Source organism: Trichosurus vulpecula, chromosome 1 (genome assembly GCF_011100635.1).
Source record: "Trichosurus vulpecula isolate mTriVul1 chromosome 1, mTriVul1.pri, whole genome shotgun sequence".
Taxonomy (NCBI): domain Eukaryota; kingdom Metazoa; phylum Chordata; class Mammalia; order Diprotodontia; family Phalangeridae; genus Trichosurus; species Trichosurus vulpecula.
In genome coordinates, this window is record NC_050573.1 from 480,672,844 (window position 1) to 480,698,659 (window position 25,816).

The window sequence follows — 25,816 nt, forward strand, 5'->3', positions numbered from 1 at the left end:
CAAATTGCAAGTGAAACTCAGAGAGATGCAGGATTCTTGGCTCAGTAAGAAGGCAGATGAAATTAAGTTTTACACTGATATTAACAATACAAAGTGATGCCCTGAAGGCTATTTATGGGCCAAAGACTCATGGTGCTTCTTAGCTACTCAGTGCTGATGGAGTCACATTGATCAGTGATAAGGATATGATCCTGGAGAGATGGGCTGAGTACTTCCATAGTGCTCAACAGACCCTCATCAATCAATGCTGAAGCCGTTATCTGTATACCTCAGGTTGAAGTCATTCTCTCTGTAGTCTCTCTCCAATGGCAAAGTACCTGATGCTAATTCTATTCCAGCTGAGATTTACAAGGCAGGGGTCCACTGCTCATATAAAAGCTGTCTGAAAGTTTCTGGGTTATATGGCAAGAGGAGGTTATCCCTCAGGAGTTAAAGGATGCATCCATTGTCCATTTATATAAAGGTAAAGGAAATTGATTTTCCTGTGACAGTCACAGTAGGGCAGGGTGTATCTCTTTGTCATTGCTGGCAAGATTCTTTCCAGAGTCCTCCTTAATAGGCTGATCCTTCACCTGGAAGACGGTCATCTGCCTGACAGCCAGTGTGGCTTCAGAAAGGACCAAGAAATCATTGATATGGTATTTGCTGCCCAACAGCTCCAGGGGAGATGCCAGGAGCAGAACTGAGGTCTATACACAATGTTGGTAGGTGTGGCCAAGATTTTTGTTGCTGTCAATTGTGATGACTTGTGGAAAATTATGGCAAAATTTGGCTGCCTGGAGAAGTTCATCAGTATTGTACATAAATTTCAAGATATTGTACATCATTTTCATGATGGTATGCTTGCACAGATTCTGAATGATGGATGATGCTTTCATGCTTTCCCAGTCACTAGTGGAGTGAAGCAGAGCTATATGTTTGCTCCCATGCTTTTTAGCATGATGTTTTCAGCAACATTGTCATATACCTTCAGTGAGGATGAAAATGGCATCAAGGTCAGCTAGTATACTGAAGGTAAATTATTTAGCTTGTAAAGGCTACAAGTCAACATTAAAGTGGAGGGAGAGTTGGTGTATGATCTTTTATTCACAGATGATTGTACACTCAGTGCAGCCTCTGATGCCAAGATGAAATAAAGTATGGATCAATTCTCTGCTGCTTGTTTTAAGTTTGGCCTAACAATTAATTCCAAGAAAACATAGGTTCTCCACCAGCCAGCACCACACCACCCATATGCAGAATCATTGGCTATATCCAGTGGAGAAATTTTGAATGCTGCGGATAAGTTCACTTACATTGGCAGTATAATTCCCAGGGCTCTACACAGTTGTTGAGGTTGACTCATGCACTAGTAGAGCTAGCTCAGTGTTTGGGAGGCTCTGAAGGAAAGTGTGGGAGAGAAGAGGTATTAGGCGGCCTACTGAACTGAAGGTATACAGAACCATTCTGCTGACCTCATTGTTGTATGCCTGTGAAACCTGGAGAGTATACCAGAGCCATGCCAGGAAACTGAGTTACTTCTATTAGAATTGTCTTAGGAAGATTCTGAAGATCACCTGGCGAGGTAAAAGTACCCGACACTGAGGTCCTTTTTTGAGCTAAACTGCCAAGCATTCAGAGTGAGCCCAACTCCTATTGGCTGGCCCCATTGCCTGAATACCAAACATACACTTGCCTAAAAGACTATTTTACAGAGAACTCACACAAGGCAAGCATTCACATGAAGACCAGAAGAAACACTACAAGGACACTTTGCAGATCTCTCTTCAGAACTTTGGAAGCAATTGTGTGACATGAGAGACACTGGCAAAAGACTTCCCAGCATGGCATGCCAATATCAAAGAAGGTGCTGTGGTCTATGAGTGAAGCAGAATTGCATTAATTCAAAAGAAATATGAGATGTGTAAATTTAGAGATATTCCCATTTTGAATATTCATATGGACTATTTGTCGTAGAGCCTTAGGAGCTCATATTGTCCTGATCAGCCACAGTTAGACACACTGTACCATGACTTCAACATAATGATGTCATTTTGGTCCTCTTCAAGAAGGGACAACAACCAACCAACCAACCAACCAACTGTACAAAGTATTGTAGTTAATTTGTAAAGTAAAATTCTAGGATGTTTTTTAATATTTACACATGTGAAATTATTTTGCTAAAATCTCAGTTCTAATAAACCACAAATAAGATATCTAAGAATTTTTTGCATATTAGGAAGAAAACAAGGATAATGACTCTTCACGGGAGTGGATTATAGCCTACATGTATACAACTATTCTTGGAGACATTTGTCTGCATGCAACTACATCCAGTCTGCGGAAAATTGCTTTCATGGGCTTTGGTGACTGTGAAAACCTCTCAGAATATCTAAAACTAAGGAACACAAAATCAACAGAACCTGTGGAATTAAAGGCAGCAAATTTTTTAGACCTTTTAAAGTATTTCACTTCACAAATATCAGATAACTGTAAGTATAAGCATTTGCATCTTATTAATTAGTTTAAAAAGGTGCAAATTTATATGTATTTATCTGTATCGTATATTGACATATCTATTTTAAGTTTTTGAAAACAGTTGTGGTAGAGAAATTTTAATCAATATCATATTTTATTATTCTAAAGAGAAATTGACAGAATTTTCCGAAATATTTAAAAATAAACACTTTCCAACAATGAGAATTTTAAAGTCTTGTAGTGCAAAAGATTCAGTAATATTATCAAACAAGATTTTTCGTGATATGTTTTGTATGACTGCAGATGTATAACCTATATCAAATTGCTTGTCTCCCCAATGAAAGGGAAGAATAGGAAGTAGAGAGGCAGAATTTTGAACTCAAATCAAAAAAAATTTAAATGAATGTAAAAAACTGTTTTTACATCTAATTGAAAAAATATTTTAAGCTATTTCATGAATCTAATCCTGATTCCTGAAACTAGGATTGACTCTAAGCAAAATGTGAAAGATATTAAATCGCTTTTCAACATCTCCCTTGGGTAGAGCGTGGATAGCAGAGTAAATGCAGGAACACAACCAAACTCACCCAACATTCTCCTCCATTTTATTCTAATATAATATATATATATATAATTTTCCTCCATTTTATTTTAATATATCAAATTGAATTCTGTAGTGGCACTGTCACCAAAAGGTCAGGGTAAGAGCTAGAATATGTATCATGGAGAGATAATTTAAGAATTAATAAACTTGTAAGCTATGGTCAATAAAACAGCCTTAGCATCATATTTCAAGAAATTATAAAGAAAAACTACCCCAACATATTAGAACCAGAGGGCAAATAGAAATCAAAATACATGAAGTGATTAAGCTATCCAAGGGAAAAACGATATGAAGATGTGAGGGGCAGCTAGCTAAGTGGTGCAATGGATAGAGCGCCAGTCCTGGAGTCAGGAGGACCTGAATTAAGTTCTGTCCTCAGACACTTACCAGCTGTGTGACCCTGGGCAAGGGTCTGATCCGAGGGCAAGTGACTGGGCAAGTTACTTAACTCTTATTGCCTCAAAAAAGATAAGAAAAGAAAAGAAAAGATAGGAAAAGAAAAGGAAAGAAAAGAAAAGGAGAAGTGAACTGGATAATAACCCAGTTAGGAAGATTTATAGCTAATTTAACAACCAAAGTAATCAAAGAGTGTTAATTCTCTAATGGTATAACATAGGATCCCATTCTGTTTAGCATTTTTAATTAAAAACTTTGATGAATTTATGAAGTGTATGCTTGTCAGCTATCCAGATGACACAAGCCTGGAAGAGATGCCTTGAATGTTGTGTGACAGAGTCAAGCCCCAAGTATCTTTTCTCAATAGGCTGAAATAATTGACCCAATTTCAATAAATTTAAATGTACTTCAATTAATTTGTCACTATTTAATTTAAACCATAAAATCAAATTTTTTATGAGAAAGTTTAAATTTAACTGGAGTAAAAGACCTTTTGTATGACTGTGAATATGTTTGCATTTTTTTATTACTTGTTTGGTATTAATCAGAGGAGTATTGAATGAAGCTCTTTCTGTGGTTGCATTTATTAGTGGCAGTAAGGGAGCCCAGGCACTGGATCTGAAGTCAAGAGGATCTGAGATCAAATATGGTCCCAGATATTTACTAGCTGATCTTGGCAAGTCATTTAATCTCTGTCTACCTCAGTTTACTCAACTATAAAATGGGGATAATAGCACCTGCCTTTCAAGGTTATTGTAAGAATCAAATGAGATTACATTTTTAAAGTGCTTAGCACAGTCCCTGGCACATAGTAGATAATAAGTACTTTTGTCCTTCTCTTAGGGAGTTTTGCATGATTATAACATGTGCATGGAGAAAAGCAGTTCGTAGTGTAGACTAAAAAAAGATTTTAGGATTTCTTTTTCCCTTCTTACTCACTTTCTGACTCTTTCTCTTCTGATGATGGTTTCCCTAATGCTGTATCTGAAAGATATTCAGCCTCCTCCCACACTGGACCATTCACTGTTCACCAGTCCAGATCTCTGCCCTAAGAGATTCCCAGAGGGAGTAAATCAGATGTCTTCATATATGTTCCTTGTTAATTGTTATTACAACATGAAAAAGACAATAGTATCCTATCCTTAAGCTGTGTTAGTGAAAATTTGCTATTTGATGAAAAATCTGTTGAGACTATAATTTGATGTTATTTTGAGTTTTGATTGTCTCAATTGTCAGTAAACCAATAAATAGTTCACCATTTGGGGGAAAACTGTGTGCTGTCCAAAGGGAGTGTAGTCTGTAAACTGTTGTGGGGGATATATCTACCTGGGAAAGTTGAGAGACAACCTTGCACAGGCAAAGTTAGGATTCTCTTGACTCAATTTTCCCATTGTGCTATTTACTTTCTGAACAGGAAAATTTCTCCACCTGGTTAATTCTGAGCCTGCTTATAATACCCAGTGAATAGTGTAGAACTTTGCAATATGATTGTCTATTAACTATGGTTCTTACCTGGAATTAAACAGAGCTAAGGGAAATTTCCCCTTTTATGGCTTATGTCAGATCAGTTTATGCCTTTGAAAGGACAGCTTTGATATTGTCATAACTGTGTCCTTTTTCCTTTCATAGAAAATTTGTAAAAATCAGGACAAGTGAACAGTACAAGTTTTGTTGTTGCAATACTAAATCTATTAAATTAATAGATTAATTCTAAAACATCTGAGTTGCTATGATAGGATGCAGAATGAAATATCTTATTATCTTTAATCTGAAATTGTGGTCAACTTCATGTTCCAAGCAGCTAAGTAAATAAGTGTTTAGGTTTGCCATCCCCTTGCTACTAGTTATATATTCATGTATAAGATCAGGTCCTTGAAGTATCTCATTCTTTTAGAATGATATGAGTTTCAGGTGAATTATGGGTTCCTACTTTAGGTGTCTTCTTATTGATATGCTGTTAATAGGATTAGATCCGTAAGGTCTGAATGGTTTATTACCACATGAATTACTAGAAAGCCAATTTAACTAGATTTTGTCATGTTTTACAAAATTATACTAAGTCTTATCACTAGCAGGCTTAGCAGCATACCTACAGGATGTCAACAAGTGACCTGGAACCTAGAGATGGGATGAGGAAATGCCTCCACAGACCTGCCCTCATCCCTGTACAGATGATTGAGAAACAGACAGGAGGTGCTTGCCATACTCCTAAAGATCATGAATGCTGCCAAAAGACTTGACATGCCTACAAGCTATAACTATATTGGATTTCTTTATTCACCCTATTGTAATTTTGCTTGTTTTATTAGTTCTCTGTGTCTTGTTGCCCATTCTGTAAGTTGTTTATTATTTCTCCTTGAACTGAGGTTGACTTGTGAGCCTTCTACTGCAAGTTCAACAGTCATGCCCACCATGTTTATGCATGGTCTCCCCTTGCCTTTCTTAACAGTGTAAATCCTTGCAGAAAAAAAACAATGTCAAAGTGGGGAGGAAATGAGGGCCCTAACATCTAACACCTACAGACTGATTTTACTGAACTGCCACAGTGTGTGGGCTACAGATGTATTTTCGAGTACAGAGACCAATTGATACATTGGGTAGAGACTCTTGCAGATCCTGTTGATCAGTCATACTGCCACCAATGATGCTGAGCAGATGACCTGAATACATCACTCACATGTGAAGCCTGCCAAGATTGACTTAGCCCAGCAGAAGCAATGCCTGATTAGCCTCTGGAACCAGTTAATCTGAAAAAAGATCCCAACACTAATCTATGGTCTATGGCTACTTGTTTGTTGCATTTGTTGTTTGCACTTAATGCCCTGCTTTTCACCCCTGGGGTTGAGAGAACAGGAAATCCCAAACTTATATGCATCTGATTCCACAAGCCAGCCATGAATTTAAACTAGACCGTCTGCTATGCATATTTTTACATGCCCCTTTGTCCTTGGGGGAAGGGATGCCCCTGGTGGGCCTTGAGGCAGACATCCAGGACTTATGTGACTATTATTTTGCAATCAATAAGGCAAAATTAGATATAACACCAAACTGTACTGCTCTGAGCTGGAAGAATGAGTCCCCCTACTTACTCATTCACTTTTGTTTGGGAAAAGATCACTAACCTTTTGCAGGTATCACTCCCCTTGAGTTTGCAACATATTGTCAAGTTGCCAGTTCTTGGTTATGAGCAAAACAGGACACAAGGTCAGTAAATGGGATGGCAAATGGGATGCAATTATACCCTATCCCTGAAATGAAATGTGACTATTCAGAAGGGAAAGGTCCTTTTCAGAATTTTTCTTAAGCTAGGAGGCCTGGCACACATAAGTGAATATTTTAGGATAGCCTCACAGAGATTTTATTTCTTCCTGTGTAACAGAAAAGTTTACTACTGGCTCTCCTCAAATTGGGCAGGGTAGGCATGGATTAAGGGAGGGACTTTTTGGCCTCCTGCCCACACCTACCCTGACTCCTAGCACACATTTGCATGGCAGGTTTGCGCCCATTTAAGTTTCTGCTTACACTTCTACCTTAAGTGAGAGAGCCTGAACACATTTTTCCCCCATCATATCACCTATATATGGGAATAGACACAGTACAGTGCTATTGAATAAAATAAACAAAATTTTACAAGTATTTGTTAATGAAACCATAGGTTCAGTGGAAGACCTAAATACTGAGGTCCACACAATTGGGACTGTGGCCTTACAAAATACGTTGGCTCTAGATTTTCCCCTGACAGAGAAAGAAGGGTTATGTGCTTTTGCAGGTCAGGAGTGCTGCACCTGGGTCCTTGACAACTTCAGTAACATTTATACTCATATGGACTTCGTTTGGAAAGCCTGGAACAAGTTCCAGGAGGATGGAAAGGAACCTTAGACCCCATGGGAATGGCTAACCTCTTAGCTTTTGTATGTCCTCCCAGGGATTGTATATTGCTCGTGTCTGCGGTGCCTATCTTGGTACAAAGAACCAATTTCCAAGACAACTCCCAAATTTCCAGCAGCAGGGAACTGGATAATGCAGTTGAGGACAGAGGAACAATATAGGTCCGACTGTGGTGCTATACCATGAGAATGAGCGCAAAATGGGGATTGTGCAAAGTCAGCTACTTGTGCTGAGTCAGTCTGAGTGACTCCATTTTAAACTTTGTCTAGACATTGAGTACATTTGTAGCCAGCCTTCAGGAGATTGAATGGAATGCTGAAATAGTGAAGCCCCCTCAGTATGGGACAAGACCTTACCTCTCCTACCATCCACCCCCTCCCTGCACCCCTTTTATATTTTTAGAAACTGTTCTGCTGAGAAAGTAGAAGTAAGAAATTACATCAGTAGACAGACACCTGCAAGGTCCTGTTTATCTAACTGTTACTCCCTTTTTACTGAATACTGGTCTTTGGTCTCACGCCTGTCTTTTTGTTCTAGCAGGGGGTGGGGGAACTCCACGTTAGGGTCCATATAACTTGCTTTGAGCTGTATGCAACACACACACGTGCTGGCATCATCTTGGGCCATGCTGGGGTATGTCCTTTCTCATGAGAAAGCAATAAATACCTTTTTGCCTTTTCTCCAGAATGGTCTCTGTCTATTTTTAATGCGAGTAATGGTTGCAGACCCACACAAGATGGTGGGTCTGGAAATACTCTTGTATGTGTGTATTAATCTCATCTCCTATGATACTGTAATGAGGGAGGAGCTGAGGGAGCCCTAATTCATAATGACACAATCAAAATACATTTGCCCTTATATGGAAGTTGTTTACTCCCCTCCATAAAAAGCAGCAATCACAGGTCACTTGCTAACCTGTGCTAATAAACTCCTATGTCTTATTTCCTGAGTTTGCCTTATTGACCAAGGTAGTCCAAACTAGGATTTTTTCTTAACAGTTTCTTTTTGCAATTGTAAAATCCTTATTATTTTTGAAAATTTTCCTTAAAACATCATTTTGTTTATAATCAATTTTATTAGCACCCTGAATCAGTGAGCTGTGGCAGTTACCAGACTTTTCAACCCACAAACATCAAAGACAACAGAGAAGGTTATTGGGAAAAGCTGCTGGGGACAGAGTGAAAAGAGTTTGTGGTTCAGCCACCACCCCAGGGACAGCGGGGGGCGGGGGGGGCAACTACAGAACTACAGCTGCAGTTGCTTCAGGACCCAGGCCCACCTGGTGGGAGGAATTAAGTGGCAGATCAGAGCGGGAGTGAAGAGCCTGCTTAAGATCTGAGTCAGGTCCAGGCTGGTGGTTCTTGGGGAAGGAGAAGTGCTGGTGTGGCAAAGCTGGCTGTATAGAAATAGCTCTGAAATCAATGGCACATGCCCTCAAGCTTGGACCAAAGTACTTTTTATTCTACAAGCAGTCATACCCCGACAAAAAACTCAAGGGTCAAGTAAGTTGGCTGGGAACATGGCCGGGAAGCTAAAATTCACTCAGATTCAGTCTCAGACTTTGGTGACAAAGAAGATCAAAACATACAACCAAAAGAAGTCAACGAAGTCAAAGAGCCTACATCAAAAGCCTCCAAGAAAAACATGAACTGGTCTCAGGCCATGGAAGAGCTCAAAAAGGAATTGGAAAAGCAAGTTAGAGAAGTAGAGGAAAAATTGGGATGAGAAATGAGAATTATGTGAGGAAAACATGAAAAACAAGTCAATGACTTGCTAAAGGAGACCCAAAAAAATACTGAAAAATACACTGAAGAAAACAACACCTTAAAAAATAGACTAACTCAAATGGCAAAAGAGCTCCAAAAAGCCAATGAGGAGAAGAATGCCTTGAAAGGCAGAATTAGCCAAATGGAAAAAGAGGTCCAAAAGACCACTGAAGAAAATACTACCTTAAAAATTAGATTGGAGCAAGTGGAAGCTAGTGACTTTATGAGAAATCAAGATATTATAAAACAGAGCCAAAGGAATGAAAAAGTAGAAGACTGTGAAATATCTCCTTGGAAAAACCACTGACCTGGAAAATAGATCCAGGAGAGATAATTTAAAAATTATTGGACTACCTGAAAGCCATGATCAAAAAAAGAGCCTAGATATCATCTTTCAAGAAATTGTCAAGGAGAACTGCCCTGATATTCTAGAAGCAGAAGGTAAAATAGAAATTGAAAGAATCCACAGATCACCTCCTCAAAAATATCCCAAAAAGAAAACTCTTAGGAATATTGTCGCCAAATTCCAGAGCTCCCAGGTCAAGGAGAAAATACTGCAAGCAGCCAGAAAGAAACAATTTGAGTATTGTGGAAAAACAATCAGGATAGCACAGGATCTAGCAGCTTCCACATTAAGGGATCGAAAGGCTTGGAATATGATATTCTGGAGGTCAATGGAGCTAGGATTAAAACCAAGAATCACCTATCCAGCAAAACTGAGTATCATGCTCCAAGGCAAAATATGGATTTTCAATAAAATAGAGGACTTTCAAGCTTTCTCAGTGCAAAGACCAGAGATGAATAGAAAATTTGACTTTCAAACACAACAATCAAGAGAAGCGTGAAAAGGTATACAGAAAGAGAAATCATAAGGGACTTACTAAAGTTGAACTGTTTTGTTTACATTCCTACATGGAAAGATGATGTGTATGATTCATGAGACCTCAATATCAGAGTAGCTGAAAAGAATATGCATATACATGTGTGTATGTGTGTGTATATATGTATATACACATATGTATGTATGTATATTTACATATATGTATGTGTATATGTGTATGTTTACATATATGTATGTATATATATAGACAGAGGGCACAGGGTGAGTTGAATATGAAGGCATGATACCTAAAAAAATCAAATCAAATTAAGGGATGAGAGAGGAATATATTGAGAGAGGGAGAAAGGGAGAGATAGAATGGGGTAAATTATCTCTCATAAAAGTGGCAAGAAAAAGCAGTTCTGTAGGAAGGGAAGAGGGGGCAGGTGAGGAAGAATGAGTAAATCTTGCTCTCATCAGATTTGACCTGAGGAGGGAATACCATACACACTCAATTGGGTATCATACCCCACAGGAAAGAAGGAGGAAGAAGATAAAAAAGGGGGGATGATAGAAGGGAGGGCAGACAGGGGGAGGAGGTAATCAAAAACAAACACTTTAAAAAGGGACAGGGTCAAGGGAGAAAATTCAATTAAAGGGGATAGGTTAGGAAGGTGCAAAACATAGTTAGTCTTTCACAACATGACTATTGTGGAAGGGTTTTACATAATGATATGTATGTGGCCTATGTTGAGTTGCTTGCCTACTTAGGGAGGGCGGGTGGGGAGGGAAGAAGGGAGAGAATTTGGAACTCAAAGTTTTAAAAACAGACATTCAAAAACAAACAAAAAGTTTTTGCATGCAAATAGGAAATAAGATACACAGGCAATGGGGCGTAGAAATTTATCTTGCCCTACAAGAGAAGAAGGGAAAGAAGGATCGGATGGGAGTGGGGTGGCAGAAGGGAGGGCTGACTGGAGAACGGGGCAACCAGAATATACGCCATCTTGGAGTGGGTGGGGGGTAGAAATGGGGAGAAAATTTGTAATTCAAACTCTTGTGAAAATGCTGAAAACTAAATATATTAAATAAATTAAATTTAAAAAAATAACTAAGATGATACATAAGAAGTTTCTGGATTTTTTTAAATAGGTTGTCAAATGACCTGGACTGTTTACTATGGTTTAGTATACAATTTAGTAAAAATGACCAGAGAACTCTATGGAGATGAGAGGCAAGATGGACTAAGAAATTTATTGTGGAAAACCTTACAGAGAGTAAAAGAGGATGAGAAAGATAAGCGGATCTTGAATGCTATTGATATAGCTGAGGTAGGTCTAAAGTCTAATAGGTTAATTGAGTGTCATGATCATTTATTCTTAACACCTATTTGTAAAGAATTTGGGATTTTTTACATCTGAAGATATGACAATATGCAATTAATGTAATTGTAGAACTAAACATTAAAATAGAATTATTTTACAATACGGAAGAATTATCAGCTTTTTGGTGAAAATCACATTAATTATAGCTCACATTTATATACTGCTTTACAATTGACCAAATCCTTTCCTCATTACAAGCAATATTATTATCCCCCTCTCTTAGAAAATAAAATAGGCTTATACAGCTTTTGTAATTTGTCTAAGGCCATAATGTTAATAAATGGTGGGACAAAAAGTCAAGCCTGCCTTAACATGTTAATGTGCCATTGAGATATTTCTTTTTTCTGTTTTTAATGATTTGATATTTTATTTTTTCCTTAATTATATGTAAAAACAATTTTTAACATTTGCTTTGTAAAATTTTGAGCTCCAAATTCTCTCCCTCCCTTCCACTCTCACCCTCCCTGAGGTGGCAGACAATTTGTTATAGGATATACAATTATCCCTTCCACATCATGACTTTCCTCACCCGAATTTCAGTATATCACAGGTCTGGGAATTTTGGGGGAGTTTTGCTGAAGCCTTGAATGATATGCAAAAGCCAGCAGATGACACAGAAAAAAGTTTAGAAACTCAGAAATGCATAAAATATATGTATGGTATTGTTTAATATCAACTCAAATTTTACGATAAGGTACTGTAAATACTTCATAAAAGAAAAAGAAAAGAAAATCTGATTTCTTCTCTGGTATGAAGAGAGAGCCAAAAATTTTTACATAGATTTTCCAGATTGCAGGGGTGCCATGTCCCTACCCCCGTGATGTGAAAGGGTTGACAATACATGTATAGTCATACAAAACATTTTCATGTTAGTCATGTTGTTAAAGAAAACACAGACCCAAAAAACAAAAACAGTAAAAGAAAGAAGAAGTATGCTTTGATCTGTATTCAGATACCATCAGCTCTTTCTGTGAAGATGGATATCATTTTTCATCATAAGTCCTTCAGAATTGTCTTGAATCAATTGTATTGCTAATAGCAACTAAGTCATTCACAGTTGGTCATCATACAATATTGTTGTTACTGTGTACAATGTTCTCCTGGTTCTGCTCATTAGTCTTTGCATCAGTTCATGTAAGTCTTTCCAGGTTTTTCTGAGAGCATCCTGCTCATCATTTTTTAGTAGTATTCCATCACAATCATATACAACTTATTCCTCCATTCCCCAGTTGATAGACATCCCCTCAATTTTCAGTTCTTTACCACCAGTAAAAGAGCTGCTATAAATATTTTTGTATCTATAGGTTCTTTTCCTTTTTGTTTTTTTGCATTGAGATATTTTTAATAAAATAGTTGCATGATTCTCTTATTGTTCATAATAGAACTCCTACAGGCACAAATGTGACCTCATATGCATGCAACAAAAAGAAGTAAAAGTAAAAGCAAAGCCTTGTTGATTTCTGCTAAATGAAAATTTTGTTAAAGGTGGGAGGCAATTCACTGTTTATGAACTGTGGGGGGAAAGCATTTGATTTCAAGAAAGAACAGAATTTGGGGGGGGGAAGTTTTTAAAAAGGAGAACAACAGAAAAACTATAAGTATAAGGTGACCTGAGGAAGGAAAACATGAGATGTCAACTCCCAAGCTAACAGATGAGGTTTTCATTATTCAAATTACTGACTAATATAAAATGTAACTACTCCTGAAAATACAGTAGGATCTGTAATTCCTTGCAATTTAGGAAGAGAGGAAACTGAAGTGAGATAAACCCTGGGCATGAGAAGTGGAAGTAGGGTAGATTTTTTTTAATTCAAGGTTTTCCTGGATTTTGAAAACTCTTGAGGAAAGTGAGGACAAAAGAGAGGGAGAGGTAGGTGGGTCATGGTAGCAGAGGAGAATTGAGCAGTGTGACATCTCAAGTTATACTACAAAGCTATAATCATCCAAACTTTTTGGTACTGGTTAAAAATAGAGAGGTTGGGATGGGAGTGGGGTGGCAGAAGGGAGTGGAACAGATTAGGTACACAATGTAGAGCACAATATCCTAGTGTTTGATAAACCGAAGATTCTAACTATTAGATCAAAAGTTCATTTAACAAAATCTTTTGGGAAAACTGGAAAGCAGATCAATATCTTCACCTATATTCTGAAATAAGCTCTAAATTGGCACATTACTTAGACATAAGGAGTGACATCATAAACAAATTAGAAGAGCAAGGAAGAAATTACATGTCAGATCTATGGATAGGGAAAGAGTTCATGAGCAAACAAGAGAGTATCACAGAAAGTAAAATAGCCAATTTTCATTACATAAAATTATTTTTTTCAAAAGAAAAACAATTCAGTTAAAATTATAAGAGAAGTTGGCAATAAGGAAAAAGGGCAACGAATTTCTCTGATAATTAAAATACATAGGGAATCTATTCAACTGTATAAGAATAAGAGCCTTTCACCAATATAGAAATAAAGAAAAAGGCAGTTTTCAGAGGAACAAAATGTCAGTAGACATATTTTTTAAAATGCTCTAAATCACTAAAAATTAGAGATATGCAAATTAAAGCAACTTTGGTATACCATCATGCATGGATCATATTGGGCAAAGTTAACAGAAATTAAAAAGGAAAAAAAGACATATAAGTGGGTCTGTGGAAAAACAGGCATATTAATACACTCTTGGTTCAGTGATTCTGGAAAGTAGTTTGGAAATACATTCTCAAAACTATTAAATTGTAAGCTAGCAATGCCACTACAGGGGTCATACATCAAAGAGATGAGAGGAAAAGGAAAAGGAATCACATGTACAATAATATTTAGAGCAGCTCTTTTATAGAAGTAAAGAATTAGAAACTGTGAGTGTGCCCATCAGTTAGAGAATGGCTGAAAAAGTTGTGATAAATGAATGTGATATAATACTACTCTACTATAAGAAATGATGAAGGGAAAGGTTTTAGAGAAACCTGGAAAGATCTGTATGATTTGATGCAAAGTGAAATGAGCTGAACCAGGAGAACAATCACATAATAAAATAACAATATTGTAAAGACAAATAACTTTGGAAGACTTAGGTTTGTCTATCTGAATATGAGTATATTATTGTTGTTTTCTGCATTTATAGATGTAATGACTAACATTTATCTTATTGAAGAGTAACTATTTTTTAAAATCCCATAATCTGAATTACTAGACATCTTTCTGTGTGGCACTGTTTATTTGGTTTCAATGGATATGTTTACCAGCTTTGCTTTTTTATTTGCTATTTTCTTATTTTAGCATGTGACAATGTTAAAGAACACATCTAATAATTGTTTTCAACACTTCCATCAAGTTAATACTCATTCTTTTGCATAAATTTAATTACTTTTACACTAAAACTTGAAAATTTTTGGTTTTTGTTTTCAGATGTAATCTCTTTCTGCTAGTGAAATGTTAGTTGGTTCAAAAAACAAAGCAGGAAAAAAACCTAAAATTATCCTATTCTGGATCCCTTTGGGAGTGCTCCAGGGCTTCTGCTTAGCATGAATATGTTCAATATTCTCAACAAATCATTCTATCACAGTATGTAGGGTTAAGGAAAAAAGAAATTTAGTCTGTCCTTCCTCTGACCAGGTTTGTGTTTAAATGACTAAAAAGTAGGCAGTCCTGATATGAACAGGATAAAGTATGAAACTTAAAGCACTTAAGAATTTATAAATTACTAAATATTTTAGAGGAGTTATGGGCTAAATTTTTCCATTTAAATATCTATAGCTGCCTGTATCACTCGCTTCTTCTACCCTAGTTCCATTTCTGAAATGTTTATACTTTGTATCTAAATGCAATACTTTGATGTGTTTTGTGGCTAGAGATCTTCCTCTATAAATATTAAACATATAACTGGATAGAGAAAGCTTTGACACAGATAAAATAAACCATAACACAACTATTACAGGTCACATGAGCCTGTGTTTTGAGAAATCAATTACAATAGAATCTTCTACCTTTTCTTACATACTGTGGATCAAAGATGAAACAGATTATGACTTTTCTCAATTGCATATGTTTGTATTATCATTCATTAATATTTATTTGCCTGTTTATCAAGGTCTGGCAATGAAAATGATGCAATTGTGAACACTCTCCATATACCAAAATTGAATGAAAATTTACTGACATTGTTAGCATTTATTTTCATTCAGCCCTCAGAATTGTCTTAGGTTCAAGACAAGAATATTCTCTTCATTGAAACTTTTCATAAATACCAAGCAAAAATTTTGGAACAACCATAAACCTTGCTAGTTAAGCTTGTTAAGTAGCCTGGTTCTAGAAGAGTACAGATAAGGGATCATCCCTCTCCTTTTAGTGTAACTATATTTTTGGCCATGTGTCAGAGCAGAATAGTGATGAGACATGAAAGTGCACAAATAGTTAAATAGTCTTATGTAAATTCCCTTTGAAAAAAATTTCTTATCCAGTAATTTAAAGGATATTATCATTCCACAAAATCAGAAATAAATCTCATACTCATTTTTGAGAAAGAGATATGCATATTTATTTCTCATTGCTAAAAGAGAAATTCTGGTTCTATCATTAGTCTGGCAACAAATATATATATTTGACATTGACTCGGATAATGTTGTTTGGTCTCAGCTCATTAGTGCTGTCATCTTGGTAAAAAAAAAAATCCAGTCACAGATTTTGAATTAAGTCAGAATGCAAAATTTGAATCCTGATGGGAATCAGTCTAGTAGCAGTGCTCCTGTCTTCCCACCTGTGCAGGGCTAGTCACATTTTAATAAACTACAATATTCCCATAGCCACTTGAGAGCACTCTAAACATGAACACGCTGGGGCAGCACCCCTGCCCCCCAAAAGCACTTTTTTTGCTTTCAAGTTTTGACTCAAAAGTGGGTTTACTCTTTTTCATTACGTGAGTCCTAATCTTGGAGATGAAATAGCAAAAATAATGATAATAACAATAAAAGCAAAGCAACATTTCCATAGCGCCTATTATGTGCCAGGCACTGTGCTAAGTGCTTTACAAATATTACCTCGTTTGATCTTCACAAAATGCTGAGAGGTAGTTGGTATTATCATTATCTCCATTTTCCTGATGGGGAAATTGAGGCAGCCAGCTATTAAGTGACTTGCCCAAGATCACATAGCTTGTGTGTGTCTGGATTTGAATTGACTCCTGGCCCAACCCTCTTCATACTGTGGTACCTAGCTATCTCAAGAATATTGAATGATTTGCATGATTCTTCCCAGATTCCTTAGGGGGTAATTCATCTGATTCTCTTGCATTTGTATCTCTATTTATTCAAATTTGTCATCATTGCTGCTTTAATTAACCTGGGATGAAAAGGAAAATAGACAAATCTCTCTGCCCAAGTAGAGATCATCATTGCTTACCATCTCTTCCTTTCATGCCACTTCCTTTCCCTCCATCTTACTACAGAATGAGGAAGTTCCCTGAACAAAGACTCCTAAGACTCCTAAAGAACAGAGCAAAGAAAAGAAAAGGGCTTTCAGTCTGTCTTTTCAAGGATAGAGAAATGCATGGAGAAATATGTCCCCCCAACTCCCCCACCCCAGCCCACTGTGCACACAAACAGGATCCATAGTAGTTTGCAGTCCACAGTATACTCTCAGTTTCAGATGATCATTTAAGCACCCCTCCCCTTCATGTTGTTGTTGTTTGTACTTCATTTTGGAAGAAGACCAAGGACATCATTGGGTGAAGTCTTGACTTGCACCTAAACTGGATTTAAGTGAGGCAGAGTTGTGCAAATCATTAGCCTCACTCTCTTTCAGAGGCATCCATCTGCTATGCATCTAAACCTCCCTCAGACCAGAGCAGCAATTGATAGATGCTTGTCAACTGTCTTCATTGCCTTTGTAAACCCTCTAGAGGTATTATTTTCTTTTAAACTACTTTTCTCTCTTTCAAAGAATTTGGGGAGTTTCTTATGGATTGACTGTTACCATAAAGGAGATTGCTTTAATGGGATGTTTTTATGTACAACAAAATTTAAACCATAGTTTATAAACACAGGTTGAGAATAACCAACAGGCCTCAAATCTGCTTAGAGCATGGTCATATATTGAAGACACCAACATTATAAAAACCCTTTGTCCTACATTTTAGCCTCACCCGTGGATCCAAGAAGCTGTAGAATGCTCAGTGGCTACATCCCACTAAAATCATGGGCTAAACCAGAGTGACAGTAACAACAGGCCTCACACCTGCTAAGGGCTTGGTCAGACATAGAAGACACCAAAGTTAGACATCAAAGATGTCAAGGTCATCCACTGTATCCCAGGCCATCACCAGTTATCTTGATTTTTGTCTTGCCACTGGATTTTGATGTCTCTGGAAGAGTGAGGCTGACAACTTTAAGCAACTTTGTCTCCCTTATATCCAGTTCATGAGCCAGTCAAGACATAGCCCCATGAAGTCATCAGTCCTCTTTGAAAATGAAGGCTGAACAACAGCAACATTTTAGCCTCATCAAAAGTAATTAAGCCAGTAGACAGCAATAATTTGGGCATTTTGAATTACTATACTATACTATAAGTCATAGTGATTTTTGTAACATGTCAAAAATCATATATCCACAGTCAAACAAGTAAAGAACTACATTAATTCCTTAAAGCAGTAGATTTTAAAATAGGAGTACATGCCTATCCAGGAATGGCAAGATATCCATTGGGATACAAGAAGAAGGTATTAGAACTCCAATTCCTATTTATTTTTATCTGAAAAGAAAGAAATTAAGCTTATTTATTTAATAAGCAGATTGGCATCTTCACTTAATCCATATATTAAATATAGTATGTGACATATTGTGGGAGAAATGCTTTATTACTTATTAATTTTTTAACCTAACCTGCAGTTAATGTGCTGATATTCTTGTCTGAATTTTATATAACATAAACCTCACAGAAACTTGAAGAGGATACCACATCTATTTCTGCCTCTCTTCTGCCAAATTTCCACATAAAACTCATTTTAAAACTTTTTGAAGTTTTGGCATTTGTTCCCCACAATTATGATACCAAAAGTGGGATCCCTGGTAGTCAACCCCAGTAAACTTAAAGGTTTTCTGGGACCACAGAAACTAAGTCTTTGTGATGTCAGGATTGAGCATGGGCAGGATCTGAACAACACAGGATCGAATCAAAAACAGTGAGAACTGGTAAGTTCCATGGAATTCAGGTCAGAAGTAGTCAAAGCCCCAAATTAAGACTGAAGACTCTAGTGTCCAGAATGTTAAGAATCTGGGTTTGGCCTTAGCCCAGGGAAAGCCTTGAGGCAGGTAGGTCACCCTGATCTGCAAATGAGTAATCTCCTTGGTTTGATCACGGGAAGAGTTGATAACAGCTTCGATTATTTAAAATCAGGTTAAAATTAGGCTGGTCATTTGACAAAGTTCTCTCCCTTTTCTTCCTGTATTTCTCCTCAACCTTTTGTGATACCTGATCTGTGATTGGCCAGTAGTCACATTGAGATGGCATTATGATGCAGCAAGGCCCACTCGTTAAACCTCCCGACCTGCTGGGAAGGGACTGGGATTCAGCTTTATCAGATATCTGTGTCTTGTCCTAGTTAGTTGGTCAGACTGGCCAACCAGCATCAGTTCATGCATTCACTTAGGACTATCCCAAATTAGTGAAGGAAACTTAAGGTGAACTTTGATTGGGGTTTCTACTTCAGAAGTTCTCTTGGGGATTTTTGAAAGAGCACAACAAGTTTGACATAAAGATTGCTGCAAAACACAAAAAAGGGAGCATAAAAGGGTAGTAAAATTAATTAGGTCAAATATCTAAAACAGGTCTTCAAATAATCTGCAACATAAAGAGCAGGGACTTATTTTCACTGACCTTGTGATTAGACTTTCAGGGGGAGATAAGAAGGAAAAATTACAAGATACTTTCTTTTTCTCTGCCTTCTCAATCAGAGTCAGTTTGGAAATTGTAGAGATAAAAAGGAGAAAAGAAAGTAAACCTTTTTTTTCCTGGTTTATAGAAATTTACAACATTATAAACTAAAGACTAAAATTGTAACTGAAATGTAATATATTTACCATAGATGTTCAAAATATGGTTTAAAGGTTTGGAAACTGCTGAAATATCTTAGTGCATTTTTGGGAGATTTGTAGCTCCCTTGGATAAGAATATAGAGAGATGGCACAGGCCTCTTTCATAGTCTCCCATCCCTGGAGGGTGATAGACACATTGCTTTAGAAGAATTCATTCACTAGAGAATTAGCAGAATTGAAGCTAGTTTGAAATGATTCAATATAATGTAATGACGTATTCACCTATATGACTGCAACTTGAGAAGTAAAACTTTAGCAATTAATCAGTACTGCATAAGGAAATATGTATTAGAGAAATTCAATGAAGTGTTAGATGAAGCTGATTAAAAAAGGAGATGAACTAAGAAAAGTAGTGAAGATGAAATAAAGTACTGAATCAGAGTGTAACAAGAAAGATGTAGTTTTGAAATCTGTTGGAATTTAATCAAAGTCCACTAGAAGGAAAAAAAAACACAAAAGAGAAGTTATAAGTAAGTAGAGATAAGAGCAGAATGGATAGAACCTTAAAGGCCCAGTCTGTTTGCACTTTCATTGTGAATGGAGGGTAATGTAAAGTAAGGGTTTGGAGTGGGAAAGAGATTTGAGGTTTTTTATCTCATTGAGATAAGAAAAATATGGGAAGCTTTTCGGAGACATGCATGCCTGTTAGCAATTTCAGACAGATGATAGTCTGTCAAGTTATAATATTTACCAAACAGAAACCCAATAAATTTGCAGCATGGAACTATTTGAGTATAGCATACTAAAATTCTGTCCTTGAAAGATCATTAGAAGAGTGTCCTGATCTTTAGAGCTTTATAGATTCCAAAAGAGGCAGATGGGAACTTGAGACTGCTGCCATGAATCTTTGAAAGCAAACTAACAGAAAGCTCTATAATTTGAAGTGTCAGCAGCTAATGAGCCTTGAGAAAATTGAGATTTTTTTGAATGTTACCATTTGTGATTGTAAATCCAGTTTTGAACTGGTTGAAGTTTGTCTCAAAACTAAATTATAATGTGGTCTCATTTAAAATGAGATATGTTTTCCTATTAGGATAATTGTGTTAGATCAGAACTTAATATTTGGCATTAAGGTTATATTCTAGGAAACTGCATTGATCAGGAAAATCTAAGTTTAAATTCAGTCTCAGACACCTAATAATTGTATGACCCTGAACAAATCACCTCAGTTTGTCTCAGTTTTTTCATCTGTAAAATGGGACTGATACTAACACCTATCTCCCAAGGTTGTTGTGAGTATCAAATGAGATAATAATTGTAAAGCACTTTAGTACCATGATTTTAATATAGTGAACTCTATCTCTCTGCAATTATAATTATGTTATTTATTTGTTATATGTGTTATGCATTATATATTATCATAAAGTATAATTGATACTAGTTTTTGAATGTGTTTAATATAGAATGCCAAAATGATAGATAGATGAAGTAATTTTCTATATAAGAGGATTCCAAAATGAGTTCAGTTGAATTGATATTATTTTATTAGCAAAGAAATTTTGTGTTATGTTTTTAAATTCCATAATATTGTTTATGCTATTGCTAGGCTTTTAATTTTTCTTTTACTGTAATTTTTGAGAAATCACTGTCAGAAATGCTGTTAATTTGAAAAATTATACCCAGAGGGTGGTATCATTGTATCACTAGAAAATTAACTTCTCTGTTAATGCCATTAGATTATTAATTGAGCTTTTAAAGACCATGGTCACAATATTTGAAAACTGTTAAATATTTAATGGTGCTAAGTATTTAATTAATGCCATTAGAATTGAGCTGATAAAGAATGTGGTCACCATGCTTGAAAACTGTTAACTATTTAATTGGGTATATTTTACTTTAAAATGAATAATAATAACTTAACTGTTGGTGGCGGGGAGTGGGAACAGATATGTACATTGTCCTTATCTGTGAGGTTCCTTGGGATTGGGGATTGTATTTGGGCAGGGTCATAAGATCTTATCAGCCTTACTGGCATGTTGTGAGATTCTAAGTTAATGAAATGGTTTGATAAGAAACTAGACCCTCTCATAGCTTAGAAGTCATAAGGACTTATAAGTTTCTTTTTTTAAAGTGATTTTTATCTGATAGATTATTTGATCTTTGCTTATGAAAATAAAATAAAAAATAATAAAAGTGTACCTGGAGTAGCATATATTGAAGTTTCAGCTTTGAGACAATTTAGTATCAACACACCCTAGTTTTAAAGATTTTGTATTTGCCTGAGAGATTAATGGGCAAAGTGGATATCTGTTAGTCTAGGGATTTACAAGTAGCCAGCATTTTTCTCAGTTTTTGAATAAGCTATTATGTTCATCATATTCTGCAACTCCAGAATGTGGCTGTTATTAATTTCTAATGATTGATTTCTGCTCCAGGATGGATTTAAATTGAAAAGGATGAATAAGATAAGGCCTTATGTTGCTTATTTTTAACCATTATGAGAAAAATGATAATTTAGCACTAAGCTATGATTAGTGGAATTTATTATTTTAGATGAAATCTCTTGGGACTGTAATTTGATATTTTTCTGAGTTTTGATTTTAGAAGTGATTTTCTGGATTGTCACTAAGCCAATGATCAACCAATAATTTCTAGGGAAATGTCATGTGCTGCCCAAAGGGAGTGAGGTCTGAGAACTGCTACAGGATGATATCTGTCCCTAGGAAAGTTGAAGAGACAATCTTGCATAGGCTAAGATAAGAGCCTCTTGACTCAGTTTCCCCATTGTTTTTTTTCCTTTCTGAACAGGTTATTTTCCCACCGTGTCTGAGCCTGACTATGATATGATAGAACTTTGCTTCATGATTACCTTTTCCAAATAAAGGTTAATTATTACTCTTACCTGAAATCAAACAGGCTAAGACTTTGTGTATGGTTTAGTAATAAGCTCTCAAAATTAGATTAATGCTTTTATATGTAAAATTTGCATTAATAATTGAGTAAAGAAAATTTTAAGTCATAATTTTTTTTCCTGTTTCATAATATTGAGAGACAGAAGGGCTCGTTTTACAAATCAAACCCTCATGGATCTTTATAAAGATTCTTCCTGTAGATGGCATTGTTCATATTACATACAGATTATATACATACATATATGCATTCATACATACGTATTACACACATACACACAGTTCAGGTAAAGATAGAGCAAGCAATAACATGAAAACTGAAATTTTCTGAACTTCTAGGTGAATTATGGATTCCTAATCTGACGATCTTATAGTTCTGTTGTTAGTAAGATCAGTTCTATAAGATCTGAGCTGGATTTTAGATTTTAGGAGCATAACCTAAGGAACCTCTGCAATTGACTTGGAACCAGAGGACCCAATCTACTAGGAGGATCAGAGAGCTTCATGTCTGATCATGGGACTCAAACAGCTGGAACTCAGGATGAAAGATAATAATTAAATGGACTTTTGAAGTGGGTTGCCAGGAACAAGGAGACTTTGTGCTATTTAATATTGATGATCATTGTTGTCTTGCTCTTGCTTTAATGTTTCCTGGTGTTCTGTGTTTGCCTTCTAGAGGGATACGTTCAAATCCATTCTATTTATTTTTCGTATATCCAAGACGATACCTCCTGCAGCTTTGATTAATTAAAACCTTCTCTTCTGTTAATATTAACCTTACCTGACCAAGACCTGACTCATGGAAAAATAATGTTAGCTATATTTGATATTCCTCAAATAGAAGAAGGAAGTTTGAGCTTCCTAAAATAATTTAATTATTTGTTAGCTCAGCCTAGTTTTATTGGTTGTCTTGGTGATATGTAAAAATCCCTACTCAATCTATCCATTGTGAACCCTCTAAATGTAATTTAATCTGTTACATGACTTAATTTACCTAGAGAGTCTGTTTAACAAGGTTTATCTCATTAGGGGATGTATAAGATTATGATTTTGCTTAATTAAGTTTGTTCACTGAAGTTTGTTGCATTGAAGGAAGTATAGAATAATGATTTTTTTTGTGATACTTCTTTTCTACTGTTGCTTTCAATGCCTGGGAAACCTCTCTATATTGTGTAATACATTTGTTTCCTAGTAAAAGTTTAAGCCCATGAAGCTTACTCAAATTGATTCCTCTGACCAGAATAGGTTGGGAAAATTTTGTCACCAATATGGCCCCTGCCCTTCCTTAAAAGAATTCTATCAAGCTCTAGACAAGATAGGGAATGAAGAGAATGTCTTCACTGAGTTAGGTTATTTTAATGAACTTTCTCTGGGACATTAACCCAGCTCTCTATTTCTGTAATTATGCTTCCATTATTATGAGAGTGCTGGGCTTTTAAAGGTTACACTAGAGAGAAACTTGGAGAAAATGCTTCATTATTTATTAATATTGTTTGAACATAATTTAATGTGGCTAGAAAAAATGTGTAACCCAGAGTTTGTAGGAGAGGTCAGGCTGACCTCAGAGACAATTGAGGGAGGCCATGGCTTGAGGGAGTGCTTAAATACTACCCAGGTCTTATTTTGAGTCCACCCAAACCTTGTGTTTTGGATTTCCCCAATTACATTGAATATTTTTACTTACCTGCTGATAGACAACTCAAGCAACCTTACCTGAGGAAATGCCATTTCTGGAAACTGCTTACATGCATTTAGTGTTCTGATATTCTTGTCTGAACTCTAAATAACATAAACCTCACAGAGACTTGAAGAGGGAGCCACATCTATTTCTAGCTCTCTCCTCTGCTAAATGACTGAATACAATTATTCTAAAAACTTTTTCAAGTGTTGGAGTTTGTTCTCAACTGATAGTATCCCAAGAGAAGAATGAAGTCCACAGAGTGAAAGGGTTAACAATGGAACCCTTACGTGTTTGCTCACTTTTGCTATATTGAGATACTTGTATTTATGGAATAGATTGTCTAATTTTCATTGAATCAACAGTGACAAAAAGATGACTTAAAAAGTGACTTAAAATATTCAAGCCAGGAAGATAAAGATTGAAGATAAAATGAATGCACAAGTGAACAACAAGAAAATGCTAATTTACTTTTATGCATTCATTTTTAAATGAGGGGAGTGAGATCCAGATAGATTACCTAATTTACTCATGGTCATAAAGGTAGCAAGTGTTAGGATTTGGACCAAGGGTCTCTGATTCTATATTTAGCATCTTTCCACTATGATGAATTGTAAAGATAGGCAGGATGATATAATGGTTAGAAGCCTTGGAGTCAGAAAGACCTGGATTCAAGTATCATTTCTGAAATTTGTAGCTGTTACCTTAGACAAGTCACTTGTGCTTAGTGCTCAGACAACTCATTTTGCATGACATTTACAAGAGACACCCTTGCATCAGACACACCCAGAGTTAAAATAAGGAGATAGAATAGAATCTATTATGCTTCAGCTGAAGTAAACAAAAAAAGGCAGAGGTAGTAATCATGATTTCGGACAAAGCAAAGGTAAAAATAGACCTAATTAAAAGAGATAATCAGGGAAACTAGATTTTCATAAGAGGTACCATAGATAATGAAGTAATAAAAAATTACTGTAAATTTCTCTGATAAATGCCTCTTTTCTCAAATATATGGAGAACTGGGTGAAATTTATAGAAGTAAGAGCCATTATACAATTGATGAGTGGTTCAAGGATAATAACAGGCATATTTCAGAAAAAATTATCAATGCTATTTATAGTCATATGAATAAAATACTATAAATCACTACTGATTAGAGAAAAGTAAATTAAAATAACTCTGAAGTACCACCTCACATCAATCAGAAATAACAAATGCTGGAAAGTTTGAGGTAAAATAGGTACACTAATAAACTGTTGATGGAGTTGTGAACTGGTCCAACCATTCTGGAGAACAATTTGGAACTGTGCCCAAAGGGCTATAAAACTGTGCATATTTTGACCCAGCAGTACTACTACTAGGTCTATACCCTAAAGAGATAAAAAAAAGGGGTGGAGAGGACCCATATATACAAAAATAATTATATCAACTCTTTTTGTGGTGAGGAAAAAAATTTGGAAGCTCATCAATTGAGGAATGGCTGAACAAGTTATGGTACATGATTGTGACTGAGTACTAGTGGGATATAAGAAATGATGAAGGGGATGGTTCCAGAAAAATATGATAAAAATAGATACACTGATCTAGAATGAAGTGGGCAGAACCAGGAAGTCATCATACACAGTAACAGCAATATTTTAATGATGATCAACTGTGAAAGACTTAGCTACTCTGATTAATATAATGATCCCATACAATTCCAAAGGACTTACAATGAAAAATGCCATCCACCTCCAGAGGAAGAATTAATGAACTCTTGAGTGCAAATCCTATGGAAAGAAGTCAAGAAGTGGGCCTTATGAAACATTGCTAACAATAAAGCTAGTGAAGGTAGCTGGAGTTCCAGCTGAGCCATTTAAAATCTTAAAAGATGATGCTGTTAAAGGGTTGCACTC

General features: G+C 36.1%; 1 protein-coding gene across 1 annotated transcript in view; it reads left to right on the top strand.

The window, feature by feature from the left end:
* Positions 1 to 25,816, top strand: part of TMEM232 (transmembrane protein 232) — a 216,127-nt gene that overhangs the window by 74,729 nt on the left and 115,582 nt on the right. The window contains exons 9-10 of the mRNA XM_036747734.1: positions 2,219 to 2,471; positions 11,084 to 11,262. Coding sequence (XP_036603629.1) covers positions 2,219 to 2,471; positions 11,084 to 11,262 — 432 coding nt within the window. The remainder of the gene's footprint in view (positions 1 to 2,218; positions 2,472 to 11,083; positions 11,263 to 25,816) is intronic.